Source organism: Aspergillus tubingensis (assembly GCF_013340325.1).
Source record: "Aspergillus tubingensis WU-2223L DNA, scaffold_6, whole genome shotgun sequence".
Lineage (NCBI taxonomy): Eukaryota > Fungi > Ascomycota > Eurotiomycetes > Eurotiales > Aspergillaceae > Aspergillus > Aspergillus tubingensis.
In genome coordinates, this window is record NW_023336280.1 from 1,802,836 (window position 1) to 1,814,250 (window position 11,415).

The following is an 11,415-nucleotide window of genomic DNA, read 5'->3' on the forward strand; positions in this document are numbered from 1 at the left end:
TGTCATGATTTGCTTGCCGAGCTGCAGCTCCTATGTACCCCATCCGGAGAGAGTGGGCAGCAGCCGCAGCGCTCATCCTTGTCGTTGGTACGTGATAATCCATCCCTACCTACATATACATATGTCTGGGAGTCCGTGGATGGACAATTGCTTTTTCTCTGGTTTGCGCAGACCAGCTCGCTTGGGGATCCGTCAATACACACGAATTCTCGTACGGCAGATACAGTACGATAGACTCGACCCAATTTGGGGAAAGACATGGATTGCTCTTCGTCATTGGTCCGGGGCGCTGTCCGAAAGGGGGGAAGCCAAGCCTGAGTTTAATAAAACGCCGGGCGCTAAGTTTCATTAGATGTTTGTTTACGCCGGACACACAATCTAACTAGACCACGCCTGTTAATTAGAGACCCGGCTGCAATATCATCCAAGTGCCTATCATATCTCATCATCCACGGTTCTGTCCCGTGTCAAAGGCCGTCTAATCAGGACTATCTACAGCAGGTAGACAGACGACCTAACCCCGTGGTGGTCTAGTTTTCACACCGAGCAATCCTGCATACAAGTTTGACCTCGCAGACAGACAGGGGGCCAACAACCAAAATTCTCGTTACTAGTTCACATAGCAATCCTGTCCGTTGCTGATGCTGCATGCGCTAGCAGGGAGCAAACAAGACATCACCAATACCAATTCACAACCCAAAAACTCACAGAAAGCAGGTAGATACGGCAGGATTTCGACCCCATGAGGCCACCAAAACAACAAGACAACATCCACACCCACACACGGGATCCATCATCTAATCGAGAACGCGATTCATTAATCCACATCACGAAGGAAAAAGTCCATCTAGAGTCTAGACACAGACACCCACAACGTCCCGAAGTTCTTCCTAGGTCCCACGCAATGATGCAAGGGACTCACTCCCTAACGACTTTCTAAGGCTTTAGCCGCTGCGATGTCACCACTCACCACTCACTCTGCAAGGTACGCCCCATCTGAATCACTCTCATCCACAAGCGACGATGGATCGTCGCTATCGAGATGAACAGGGACTAGTCGAGTCATGCAAGAGGATGCACTCCATAAGCTCAACTCAGTTAGCTAGTATCAGATCCTAGCAGTAGATACCTGAGTCAGCTTATAATCTCTCCCCAAGACAAAAAAGGGAAGTAAAGAAAAAAGAAAAAAGGAGAATATTGGTGACTAGGCAGACAAACAGAATTGGCTGCGGTTTTGATACACGTATACGTACGTATGTCTCTTTTCCGTGTCTCAGAGCCCCACCTCACTCTTTAGAACCCGCTATTTATATCGCAGCCCGGCCGGCTCCTGTCATGTTCATCTCCCGTCCGGCCATCGAGAACAATCTTGGAAGCTTCGAGGAATGTTCATCATTGCTACTGGAAGATCTCGGGGAGTAAAATGCTTAGAACTGAATTAATCATGTGACATGTAGGACGTGATTTGCATTTCTCACTATATGCAAAAAAATCATGATCAATCTGACACAGTACCTAAGTGATCGACATTCTCGTCATTCAAGATCCTAGCATATATCTACATCAAAGAACATCAAGCAAAGACATTTAACATTCCTCAATCACTTATCGACAATCATCATGCTAAAAGCTCTGATGGTCATAGATTTATCTCCCCTAAGAACTATTCACATGACCCCTTCGTATGCTGCTCCCATGACTACCAGACATCGTCACCTTGTAGAAGCTAAAACAATAAACGAAATAAATTGCTCTCAAAATGAATGACTAGCAATATAGTCCCTCACTAAGCTCTCAAACCACCATATGATTCAAGCAGAGTTATCTAATCAACCATTTATTACTATCCCTTTCATCTAAAACCCCCCTATCTGCATCTCTCCTCTCCCCGCAATATTTCGAAACATCCAACATACCCATAATACCACCTGACATAGTATAGATGGCACAAAGTGGTACTAGGTACTATGAAGAATATAAATCTGCATTGCGCATCACGCAGCCCCCAACTTCAGGTTCTTCTCTCTAAAATCGACACCACACACACACACACACACACACACACAAATCCCAAGACCAGATTCATATTTCCAATGAGAACACATCATGTCGTATCATATTGACACATTGTGGGCATGTCTCACTATCATGCCATGTCGGGCCCTCATATATATTACTGTAGTGAATATCAATTGGACCAGACCAGGCTGATGTAACTGAACGGCTGGATGGATTGTAGTGTGGGATAACTTTGAATATTGAATCTGATATACTAATGTAAATATATTGAACATTGGATACTAGTAGTAACCAGAATCGTGTGACGGAAGCTGTTGCCGGTAGTTTAGTCGTGGCGTGTTTGATGTAGCGAGTGTAGGATTGTCTGGTTCTATGTTGGAGCAACGAAGAGCAATAATGCATATGATTCACTCATACAAGAGTTGTTTATCAAGTAGTATGCTCAAGATTAAGGGACCATTGATCGACAGTTTACTGCATCAGGATTAGTCTGCCGACGGGAACGGCGCTTTGCGTATGTCGACTGCACTTAATTCATTCCACATATTGGAATACCTTTCTATCAGTATCAATGCAGGCTAGAGAAGAGAGAGGAAGAAAGAACATGGGAATGGAACCTGCTTCCAACTACCTGTCGAGACAGAGAAGAAAGAAAAAGACTGTGTCACAACTATACAAAGGGTCTGCATCTCGCCAGCCACTCTCCTTGCTTTTTCACTCCTCAACCCCTCACCCTACTCGCATGTCTGACCAACGGTCTAAACAGAAGGAAAACTAGTTAAAGACATAGAGACGCCGTAAGACGACTGACGAACGCTTGTGCTACACATGAAGGGGTATTAATAATGGGACGAACATTATTAGGTATGAACTTAGAAGGTCTCAAGTTCATCCGCCCCAGCCTCCGCTTCGGGAATCTCGAATCCCTCCTGCAACACATGTTAACCTCGGATCCGGGAATGAGAAGCCTCCTTGACAGGCAGCAAAAGAGGTCCGGCTAGTGTGGAATCATACCTCCGTCGAGTACAGAATGCCCTGGATGTGCTTCACCAGGGAGTCATCATCCTTTTCGAGCTCCGGATCGGCCTCGATGGCGCTCTGCAGAAGCAATTCGATGTCACGCAGCTTGGCAAAGTAGAAATCCCTCTCCTTCTCCAAGCCAGCAATAGCCTCCTTTTGCGTAGCAATCTCCTGCTGCAGCGCAGAAACATTGGCAGCGCTTGCGGCACCAGCGACACGGGGGCGGGCGGCGCCAATGGTAGGCGTAGTACCACGGCGTGCCGCTCCGGCGGAGCTTGCACCTGCGCGAGAGCCACCCGCAGTGGCGGGGGGACCACCGGAGGCCTTGCGACGAGCGGCGGCATCGTAGTCACCACCAGGGTAGTGTTGGTCCCAGTACTTCTTCGTCCACTGGAGGAACTCAAGGTTGTCCTGCATACGGCATTTCGTGAGAGATTCGACGGGAATCGGCTTGTCGACCTGGTGCTTGGCAAAGACGTCTAAACAGGCCTGTGTTAACGGAAACAGCGTTCCCAAACCACAATTCGTTCGGAAGAGGCGTACTCTGAAGAACCTTGAAATTCTGAAGGTAGGCGTATTCGGTGTTGACGTTGAACTTGACGCGAGACATCGGGACATCCACTAAAAGGCAACTAGTAAGCCACATATCCAGGCGGGGGTGGAAAAAAAGGGGTGGGCTCGTCACGCCAACTCACTAAATATCGAATCGAAGATCTGGCACAGAGCGGCACTGTACAATCATTCCGTCAGCCTATAGGCCTGAGACATATCTAATTGTTTGTTGAAAGCGCTGCTGAGGCGTCTGCTGCAGCCGACTTTCCACGTCTGTCAGGGAGGTTCCTACCCAGTTCCGCACTGCTCAACCTTGGTCATGTTCAACTGCAGCAGGTTGTTGATCCATGCCAACAGCTCTTGTCTGTTATCCTGGATTGTTAGCCTTGGGTGCACAGAACCAACAAGCCGTTCTGAACAGAGGCAGATGCCCGACGAACCTGGATTCCGACATAGTGGGGTAAGTAGTGTAGGAGAAGGCTGAATGCCGGGCTAGAAGGAATGCAGGGTTTGGCAGGGGGTTGCAAATATCGGAAAGGAGTTGAAATAAGAATTAGTAACAAAGGGAAACACCCTGTAGCGCTGGATCTGTCTTGTTAATTTCGAAGAAAAACAAAGGCCAAGTTGAGCAGATGGGGATGTTTTGTTGCTGTCGACAAAACCCACGGGACTGCACACGCTAAGCCGCTTTTGGAAAATCCACAACGGTACCTAGCCTCCCCAATCTACGGATGCCTCAGGCTAGAATTGCACCAGACGGGAGTCGAAGTTCTTACAGGCAAAAGCAGCCTAATTGAAGTAGATACTGGTTCCAAGCAAATGAATTAATAATTTGAGCAAATATGTAAGCATCTATCGCTAGCCAATGTATGTCCCTGCTAATAAACCCAAGAAGAAAACCCGCATATCCCAAAAACTCCAAAGCCCAAACTTTTCCCCAGCAAATAAGCGAATAGCAAATGTCTAGTCAGATTTATTACTCTTTCAGTAAGTCTATGCCATCTAGTCCATATCCAAAATCCATTATGACAGCGCGAGAGTCTTGGCTGGTGGCCACAATGCGCCGATAGTCGGACTTGACGCTGAGCATCCAGCTCGTTGTCCAGCCCGGAAGATCAATGGAAAGCTCGCCACTTTGAGCATCAAATACTTTGACACTCATGTCGTAGCTACCACTGACGATTCGTTGATTCATGCTGTCCAGGTGCAAGGAGCGAACCAAGCCTGCGTGGCCCTTGAGCTCGTTGACCATTTCGCCGGTATTGGCGTCAAACTGATAGATCACTTGGTCGTTGCCACCAGTGAGAATGGTTCGAGCATCATCACTGAACTCGACACACGCCAATCCACGGTCCTTGCTGGGGAACTCCTTGACACAAAGACCAGAAGTGATGTTCCAGAGCTTGGCGACGCCGTCTCCGCTTGCAGAAACGACCAGATCTCCGCGCAGCTGAACAGCATTCACTGGTCCTCGGTGGCCAAGGAGTTTCTTCACCAAGGCCCCTGTGTGCCGATCCCACACACAGATGGTAGTGTCTTTGGAGCAGGATACAATGTACCGGTCATCAAAGCAGACATCCAGCACTCCTGCCTGGTGGCCCACTAAGCGACGAATCGGCTTGTAGTCGTTCTTGATGTCCCACACGATGCAGGTAAAGTCAGACGAACCGGTGACCATGATCTCTTCATCGAACTGAAGACAGAGGATGGAAGCACTGTGATAGTCCGCGCTGTGCTCAATAGGAGCCATAATGCCCGCAGAGCGCGTCGGCGGAGGGCAAATGGTCAAGAAGGGCGGCTTTCCTGCTGATTGCTGCGCCGGGTTATTGACCGGACCAATACCGGAGACATCGCCCGGAGGAGGGCCAATGATCTTCCGGCATGGCCAAGGGTAATGAGCGTCCCAAACTCGGATGGTCCGATCGCGAGAACCCGTAATGATTTTGTCCCTGGGACATAGTTAGAAAAAGCTTGAATGCAAATCTTAACCATGGAAAAACTCACTCATCAAACTGCGCACAGTAGACACTGTCCTTGTGGCCGTGAAGGTAGATAGCAGCAGCCTTCCCTTCTTTCCACCTATGTTCCAGAGCACGGCGAACGAGGAACATCCGCTTCCAATCCTGCTTAGGATGAGCCTTGCCCAAACCAGCAGACTGTCTCTTCTTGAAAGGAAGCCCGCTAGGGTGTTGTCCGTAGGTATGACGAAACACGTGCCGCCAGATGTGCTGGGAGGATGCCTGCTCACTCCAAGCACGTGAAACCAGTTCAGACTGCATGAGGGACTCGGGATCGAGGTAGGAGAACACCTGTGACATAACCTCAGGAGGAAGGCAGCTGACAGGATCAATCCGTACTATGGCCAGAGCTGGGTCAGATAGCTCCGAGCGATCGCGTAGATCGATGCCTATGCCACTTTCCGAATCTTGGGTCAACTTAGCATCCGAGAGCTTGATACTGTCCCGCAGAGCTCTTGCCAGCTCATTCTGAGCTGCAGCTGCAGCGCGAGCAGCCGCTCCCGCATAAATATCGTTCGAGAAAACGGGTGGCTCCAGGCCATTTCCGGGAACAGGGGCGCCAGCATGGGCGTAGAAGCCATGTAGCGCGGAAATACTCTCAAGTGAAGGTCGACGATTAATGCTGGTTTCATTGCACCAAGAGTTTCTCATGGCTTCTGGTTGAGGATGAACGGAATGCCTGGACGACTTGTTGCGGAGCGTCACTGAGAGGCGACGGCCCAGAGCTCGCAGACCGTCCACGGGATGGCGTAAGCTGGAGAAGCTCTTGGCTTCACGGCGCCTGGGAACAGGCTCCGGGAAATGGTTCATATCTTCCAAGACCTGGCCGTCGTCATCATCTCCTGAATCCACCACAGACAGCCCATGCCACACATCATGTTCCAATCCGGTTGTATGAGCAGTCGAAGTTGTAGCAGTCCGGGGCCGAGTGCGGAGGGAGAAAGAGGGGCGTCGACGGGAGGTAATAGTGCTGGAATCTCGTGGAGCCATGACGACGATCGATGTCACAGTGACAGTCTCAATTAAGGACAGCCACGCGGGGGACACTTAGAACGAAGCGTTCTCGGTAGATTGTTATAGTATAGGAATCGTGTAAAATTCCCTTTGCGCGGCTGAGACACCCTCAGGGGTCAGACGCAAGGGTAACGCTGCTGGTCAAGGAAGAGATATGTGATGCGTCAATAGGGGATATAAGGCGGTATCGAGAGGCTGAATGGCGTAGGTAAGGGGAGAAATCGACAGAGTAGCAGCCCGAGTGACCAAGGAAAAGACCGATGTGATCAACAAGAACTCCTGATAACGAACACCAACCGCCCGGGTGAGTCTGATAGGTAAATCGATAGTAAATAACCAAAAACAAAAGAGTGCAAGAGGGGGTGCGAGAGAGGGATGGGCGCGAAAGATGAAGAGAGAGAAGGGAGGGAAGGAAAGAAAGTCCTCAGAGGATCGAGCGTAGAAGAAACAACCCAAAAGAATTAAACCCCAAGACCTAGCGACTGCATGAAAAAGAAAAAAAAAAACAACACTACTGCCAACAAATCTAATAAAAAGCTGGAGGCATGGGGATCGGGCGAGGGAAAAGGGAGGCCCGCCGCCCGGGCGGTGAGCCTCTTTTGCCCCCCAGCCCGATCAGCCCCGACCCGGTCCAGGCCCTTGATTGGCTCTCCCAGGCTGACTGGTGGCGGGCTTCAATTTCTGCTAAGTTTTAAACCATAAAAAGATGTGTGCCGCGGATATTTTTCCTTTGTGCTGGCCATTGTTCGCCCCTGTCAATTAGGGTAGCCGTAAGGCTCGCATGGCTCGGATGGCAGAATGGGATTGGATTTGATCCCAGGGGTCTGGCATTCAGGTGGATGCCTGATGAAGAGATGTTTGGTGTCCTACATACCATGCACGTCTCAGCGAAGAAATCTTGTTCAGGCATTAACATGTATCTGATCTGTAGTGGGTGGGGAGGAGTCACTCCTGCATCAAGGTATCAATTCCTGTAGGAGATGTTTGAGGTCTAATTCTATGTGTACCCGATTTTCGTCTGTGCATGCCGAGAGTCGAGACGAACCCCTTTGTCTTCTTGTTCCGACTTAGGGATCGACTCCATCTCATCTCCATCTTCTTCCCGCCCCCGTGGGGTTGCCAATCCTTCACGGTCTGGCCCACTTTGTCAGTGCCAGTTGGCCAGGCAGGAATTCGTTGTCAAACACAATGCAATTATGCCTCGTGTGATCGGCCATTGCTTAAGTAGACACACTGGAGATTCTAATGCTCTGCTTGTGATTGGAATTTGTGTGAATCATGTACTCACTGACCTAGTGCTTAGTCGTAGCGTAAGTCTGTGCGACTATCCGGGTCACAGCCTCAATCGCTGCCGCCTGAACAAAGAGAGAATCCTGTAACGGGGGATAATGATCCCCTTCAAACTGGGCTATCCGAAAGGTTCAAAGCCCCTTTCTCAAGCCTCAAGGCCAAGGGGTTAGCATGGCTGCCGCAATAAGCTTCCGAGGAATAGTTGTCGCAAACCTGCATGTTCACCGCAACAGATGGACCAGAATCATAAACGTTCATACAGCCATACATAACAAAGTAATTACATACAAGCGTCTCTAAAGGTATCTACTTCAGCTCCCACTTTCCATCCTCAGTCACGATCTCCACCGACCGCTTCTCATCCAAGGAAATGCGTCCTGCATGCAGGATTGCCGTTGTGGCAATCGTGTTCTTCAAAGTCGGGATCGGCCTGGCATCTAGCTGATCGAGAGTCAACCGCCCCTCATTAACAGCCGTGACGGCATCAATGAACTTCTCGAAACTGATGTATCCGTAGCCAGTCTGACCACCGAAGTTACCCTCCTCGTCGGGTGCGTACTTCATATAGAACCTGCGCAACTGTCAGTCAGCACAACAAGCAAGTTAACGCCAAAAGTAGAAACTTACGGGTTAATCCAAGACAATCCAGCCTCATCCTCGGCAACATCATAGCCACGCTTAGCCTGGTTGACACGAATTTCACCCTTCGATCCCATATCTGCACTTGTTAGCATTGACCATTCTCCAAGGCTATGAATAAACCCCACGGAGCGACTTACAATGGAAGTACTGGTTAGAGTGTACACCGGCCCTCTGTGGCGCCGTCCAACTAGATGTGTAAACACCCGTAGCCATTCTTGACCCATCCTTCTTCTTCCATTCCACAAGCAGAGTAATCGTGTCCTCCGTCTCATGGGCACAGCCCAGCTCGACAGCAGTTCCCGTCGCCGCACTAGCCGTTACCTTCACGGGGACATAGTCCGGCACCATGCTCTCATTAACGTCCACATGGTGGCTGTTCAAATAGTAAGAGATATCCGAGTCCTTACCAGCCCAGGCCTTGAATGTTTCCAGCTGGCTCTTGGGCTGGCTCATGTAGCTGTAGAAGTAGTTAAAGTCGCCGAGCTTGGCAGCCTTAGCACGGGCATCACTGTAGGCGGGATCGAAGCGCTTGTGGTGCTCAATGTACACAACGACATTGTGCTTGCGAGACTCAGCGAGCAGGTCGAGGTGGTCGGAGAGGAGCTTGGTCGCAGGCTTGGTGATGAGAACGTGGATCTTGCGCTGAATGGCGTACAAAGCGATGGGGTAATGGGTGGGGTCGGGAGTGAAAATGGTGATTGCAGAGCCGGCGGGGAGGGCGTCAATGGCGGCTTTGTAGGCTTCTGGGTCAGAGGTGTTGTCGGCGGGGAAGGAGGTGAAGGAGACATCAAGGCCGTTGTAGACTTCGGAGATATTCTTCTGCAAGTGTTCGCCTGGGTTTCTCTCAGTCAGTTTGGCCAATTGCTGAGTACGAAAGGGAACAAGGGTGAGACTTACGGATTCCGGGAAATTTCGATCCAGATACACCCACCATGCTCAGATCGCCGACTTTGCCGCGACGACGCAAGTCGAAGAGCGTCAGGCCCACGACACCCACTTTCTTGTCGGAGGTCGAGGCTGTACCGCCGACGTAGCCGGTCGTGTACTCGCCTGTTCCTACCTATGTTGTTGGTTAGTTGGGATACGCGTGAATTTGGAGTAATAACTTACCATCAACACAGCTGGGGGAGCCATTGTGATTGCTGTGGTGTGAATTTGTCTAAAGAAAAGATATTAGAGGGAAATAATATGACAAGGAAAGAGGAAACAATTTTGTCACCCAGTGGGTTGGCGGTCATATAAGAGATCCTGCTGGACCGGGTTTTGCGGGGTCATTAACCGATGGCTGGTTGAGCTATAAGTGGTATGGAATTGCATCAATGGTGGAAGATATACAGGACATGATACAGTCAATCTGATGTCTCTTGTGTCTAACAGTACCTTACGAGTTGCTCTCAATCGATGCTACTATACTGCCCACTCAAAAACCCCTCTTCACTTAGTTCACATGCAGCCTTGCTGCTACTTTTCTCACTGTATGACAGCTGCTGTCGGCGTTTGATACGGACAAAAGAGGCAAGTTTACTACCGGCTCATGCTTATTGGTGGATAAATTCGTCCGAAACGGTGGAGACGTGGGATGATACCGAAACGGTACGGCAGGGCACGCGGGGTAAACATGAGGGGTGGTCTACTATATAAGTCCATTAAATGATGCGCAACGCCAACTACAGCTTCGCAACACACATATCCCATTAATTGAAAAGTTCTTAATCAGATCTACCTTACAGACAAGTCAAGTACATCTGCCACACCCTCTGAACCCAAGTCCACAACTAACAGCGACCTACAGAATGCCTTTTACCCCGCTCCGGCCCGGAGTCTACGCTCCAACCATGACCTTCTTCGACCCCTCAACCGAAGACCTCGACGTCCCTACCATCCGCAAGCATGCTGTTCGTCTCGCCAAAGCCGGTCTCGTTGGTCTCGTCTGCATGGGCTCGAACGGTGAAGCCGTACACCTCACCCGGGCCGAGCGCAAGACCGTGATCAACGAAACCCGGTCTGCACTCGTTGAAGCCGGCTTCTCCAACGTCCCCGTCATCGCAGGTGCCAGCGAACAATCCATCCGCGGTACCATCGATCTCTGCAAGGAATCCTACGAGGCCGGAGCTGAATACGCCCTGATCGTTCCTCCCAGCTACTACCGCTACGCCACCGGCAACGACCAAACCCTCTACGAATTCTTCACCAGCGTCGCCGACGGCTCCCCCATCCCTCTCATCCTCTACAACTACCCCGGCGCCGTGGCCGGAATTGACATGGACTCCGACCTCATCATCCGCATCTCTCAGCACCCCAACATCGTAGGCACGAAGTTCACCTGCGCCAACACGGGTAAGTTGACCCGTGTTGCTTCCGCTCTGCACGCCATTACTCCCTCTTCGCCTTTGGCTCCGGCCCAGCGCAAGTTCCCCAGCACCAAGACAGAGGCGGTCCACCCGTACGTTGCATTCGGAGGTATTGCGGATTTCTCCCTGCAGACGCTGGCGTCCGGAGGTTCCGCGATCCTGGCGGGTGGCGCGAACGTCATCCCCAAGCTGTGTGTGCAGATCTTCAACCTCTGGAGCGCGGGTCGCTTCACGGAGGCTATGGAGGCCCAGGAGCTGTTGAGTAAGGCCGACTGGGTTCTCACTAAGGCGGCTATCCCCGGTACGAAGAGTGCCATTCAGAGCTACTATGGATATGGTGGATTCCCGCGTCGGCCGTTGGCTCGCTTGAGTGCCGAGCAGGCGGAGGCAGTGGCAGAGAAGATCAAGGATGCCATGGAGGTTGAGAAGTCGCTGCCGGATATTGCTTAGTCCATTGTATCATATAGATTAACTATGACTTGTGAATAGAAGGATTTCAGAGACGTGTG

General features: G+C 50.7%; 4 protein-coding genes across 4 annotated transcripts; 1 reads left to right on the top strand and 3 right to left on the bottom strand.

Moving 5' to 3' along the window:
- Positions 1 to 2,891: 2,891 nt before the first annotated feature.
- eb1 (microtubule-binding protein BIM1) lies at positions 2,892 to 4,045 on the bottom strand (the record flags this gene model as incomplete). Its single annotated transcript, XM_035499480.1, has 6 exons — positions 2,892 to 2,948; positions 3,034 to 3,518; positions 3,583 to 3,660; positions 3,735 to 3,769; positions 3,884 to 3,955; positions 4,032 to 4,045. 6 exons carry the CDS (start codon positions 4,043 to 4,045, stop codon positions 2,892 to 2,894), a joined length of 741 nt encoding a protein of 246 aa, XP_035355373.1.
- Positions 4,046 to 4,567: 522 nt separating this feature from the next.
- On the bottom strand, positions 4,568 to 6,599 carry AtWU_04370 (F-box/WD repeat-containing protein; the record flags this gene model as incomplete). Its single annotated transcript, XM_035499481.1, has 2 exons — positions 4,568 to 5,540; positions 5,596 to 6,599. 2 exons carry the CDS (start codon positions 6,597 to 6,599, stop codon positions 4,568 to 4,570), a joined length of 1,977 nt encoding a protein of 658 aa, XP_035355374.1.
- A 1,620-nt stretch (positions 6,600 to 8,219) lies between these two features.
- AtWU_04371 (Gfo/Idh/MocA family protein) lies at positions 8,220 to 9,689 on the bottom strand (the record flags this gene model as incomplete). Its single annotated transcript, XM_035499482.1, has 5 exons — positions 8,220 to 8,484; positions 8,541 to 8,631; positions 8,693 to 9,388; positions 9,453 to 9,615; positions 9,666 to 9,689. 5 exons carry the CDS (start codon positions 9,687 to 9,689, stop codon positions 8,220 to 8,222), a joined length of 1,239 nt encoding a protein of 412 aa, XP_035355375.1.
- Positions 9,690 to 10,390: 701 nt separating this feature from the next.
- On the top strand, positions 10,391 to 11,356 carry AtWU_04372 (dihydrodipicolinate synthase family protein; the record flags this gene model as incomplete). The annotated part of the gene is made up of 1 exon (XM_035499483.1): positions 10,391 to 11,356. One exon carries the CDS (start codon positions 10,391 to 10,393, stop codon positions 11,354 to 11,356), a length of 966 nt encoding a protein of 321 aa, XP_035355376.1.
- Positions 11,357 to 11,415: the final 59 nt, after the last annotated feature.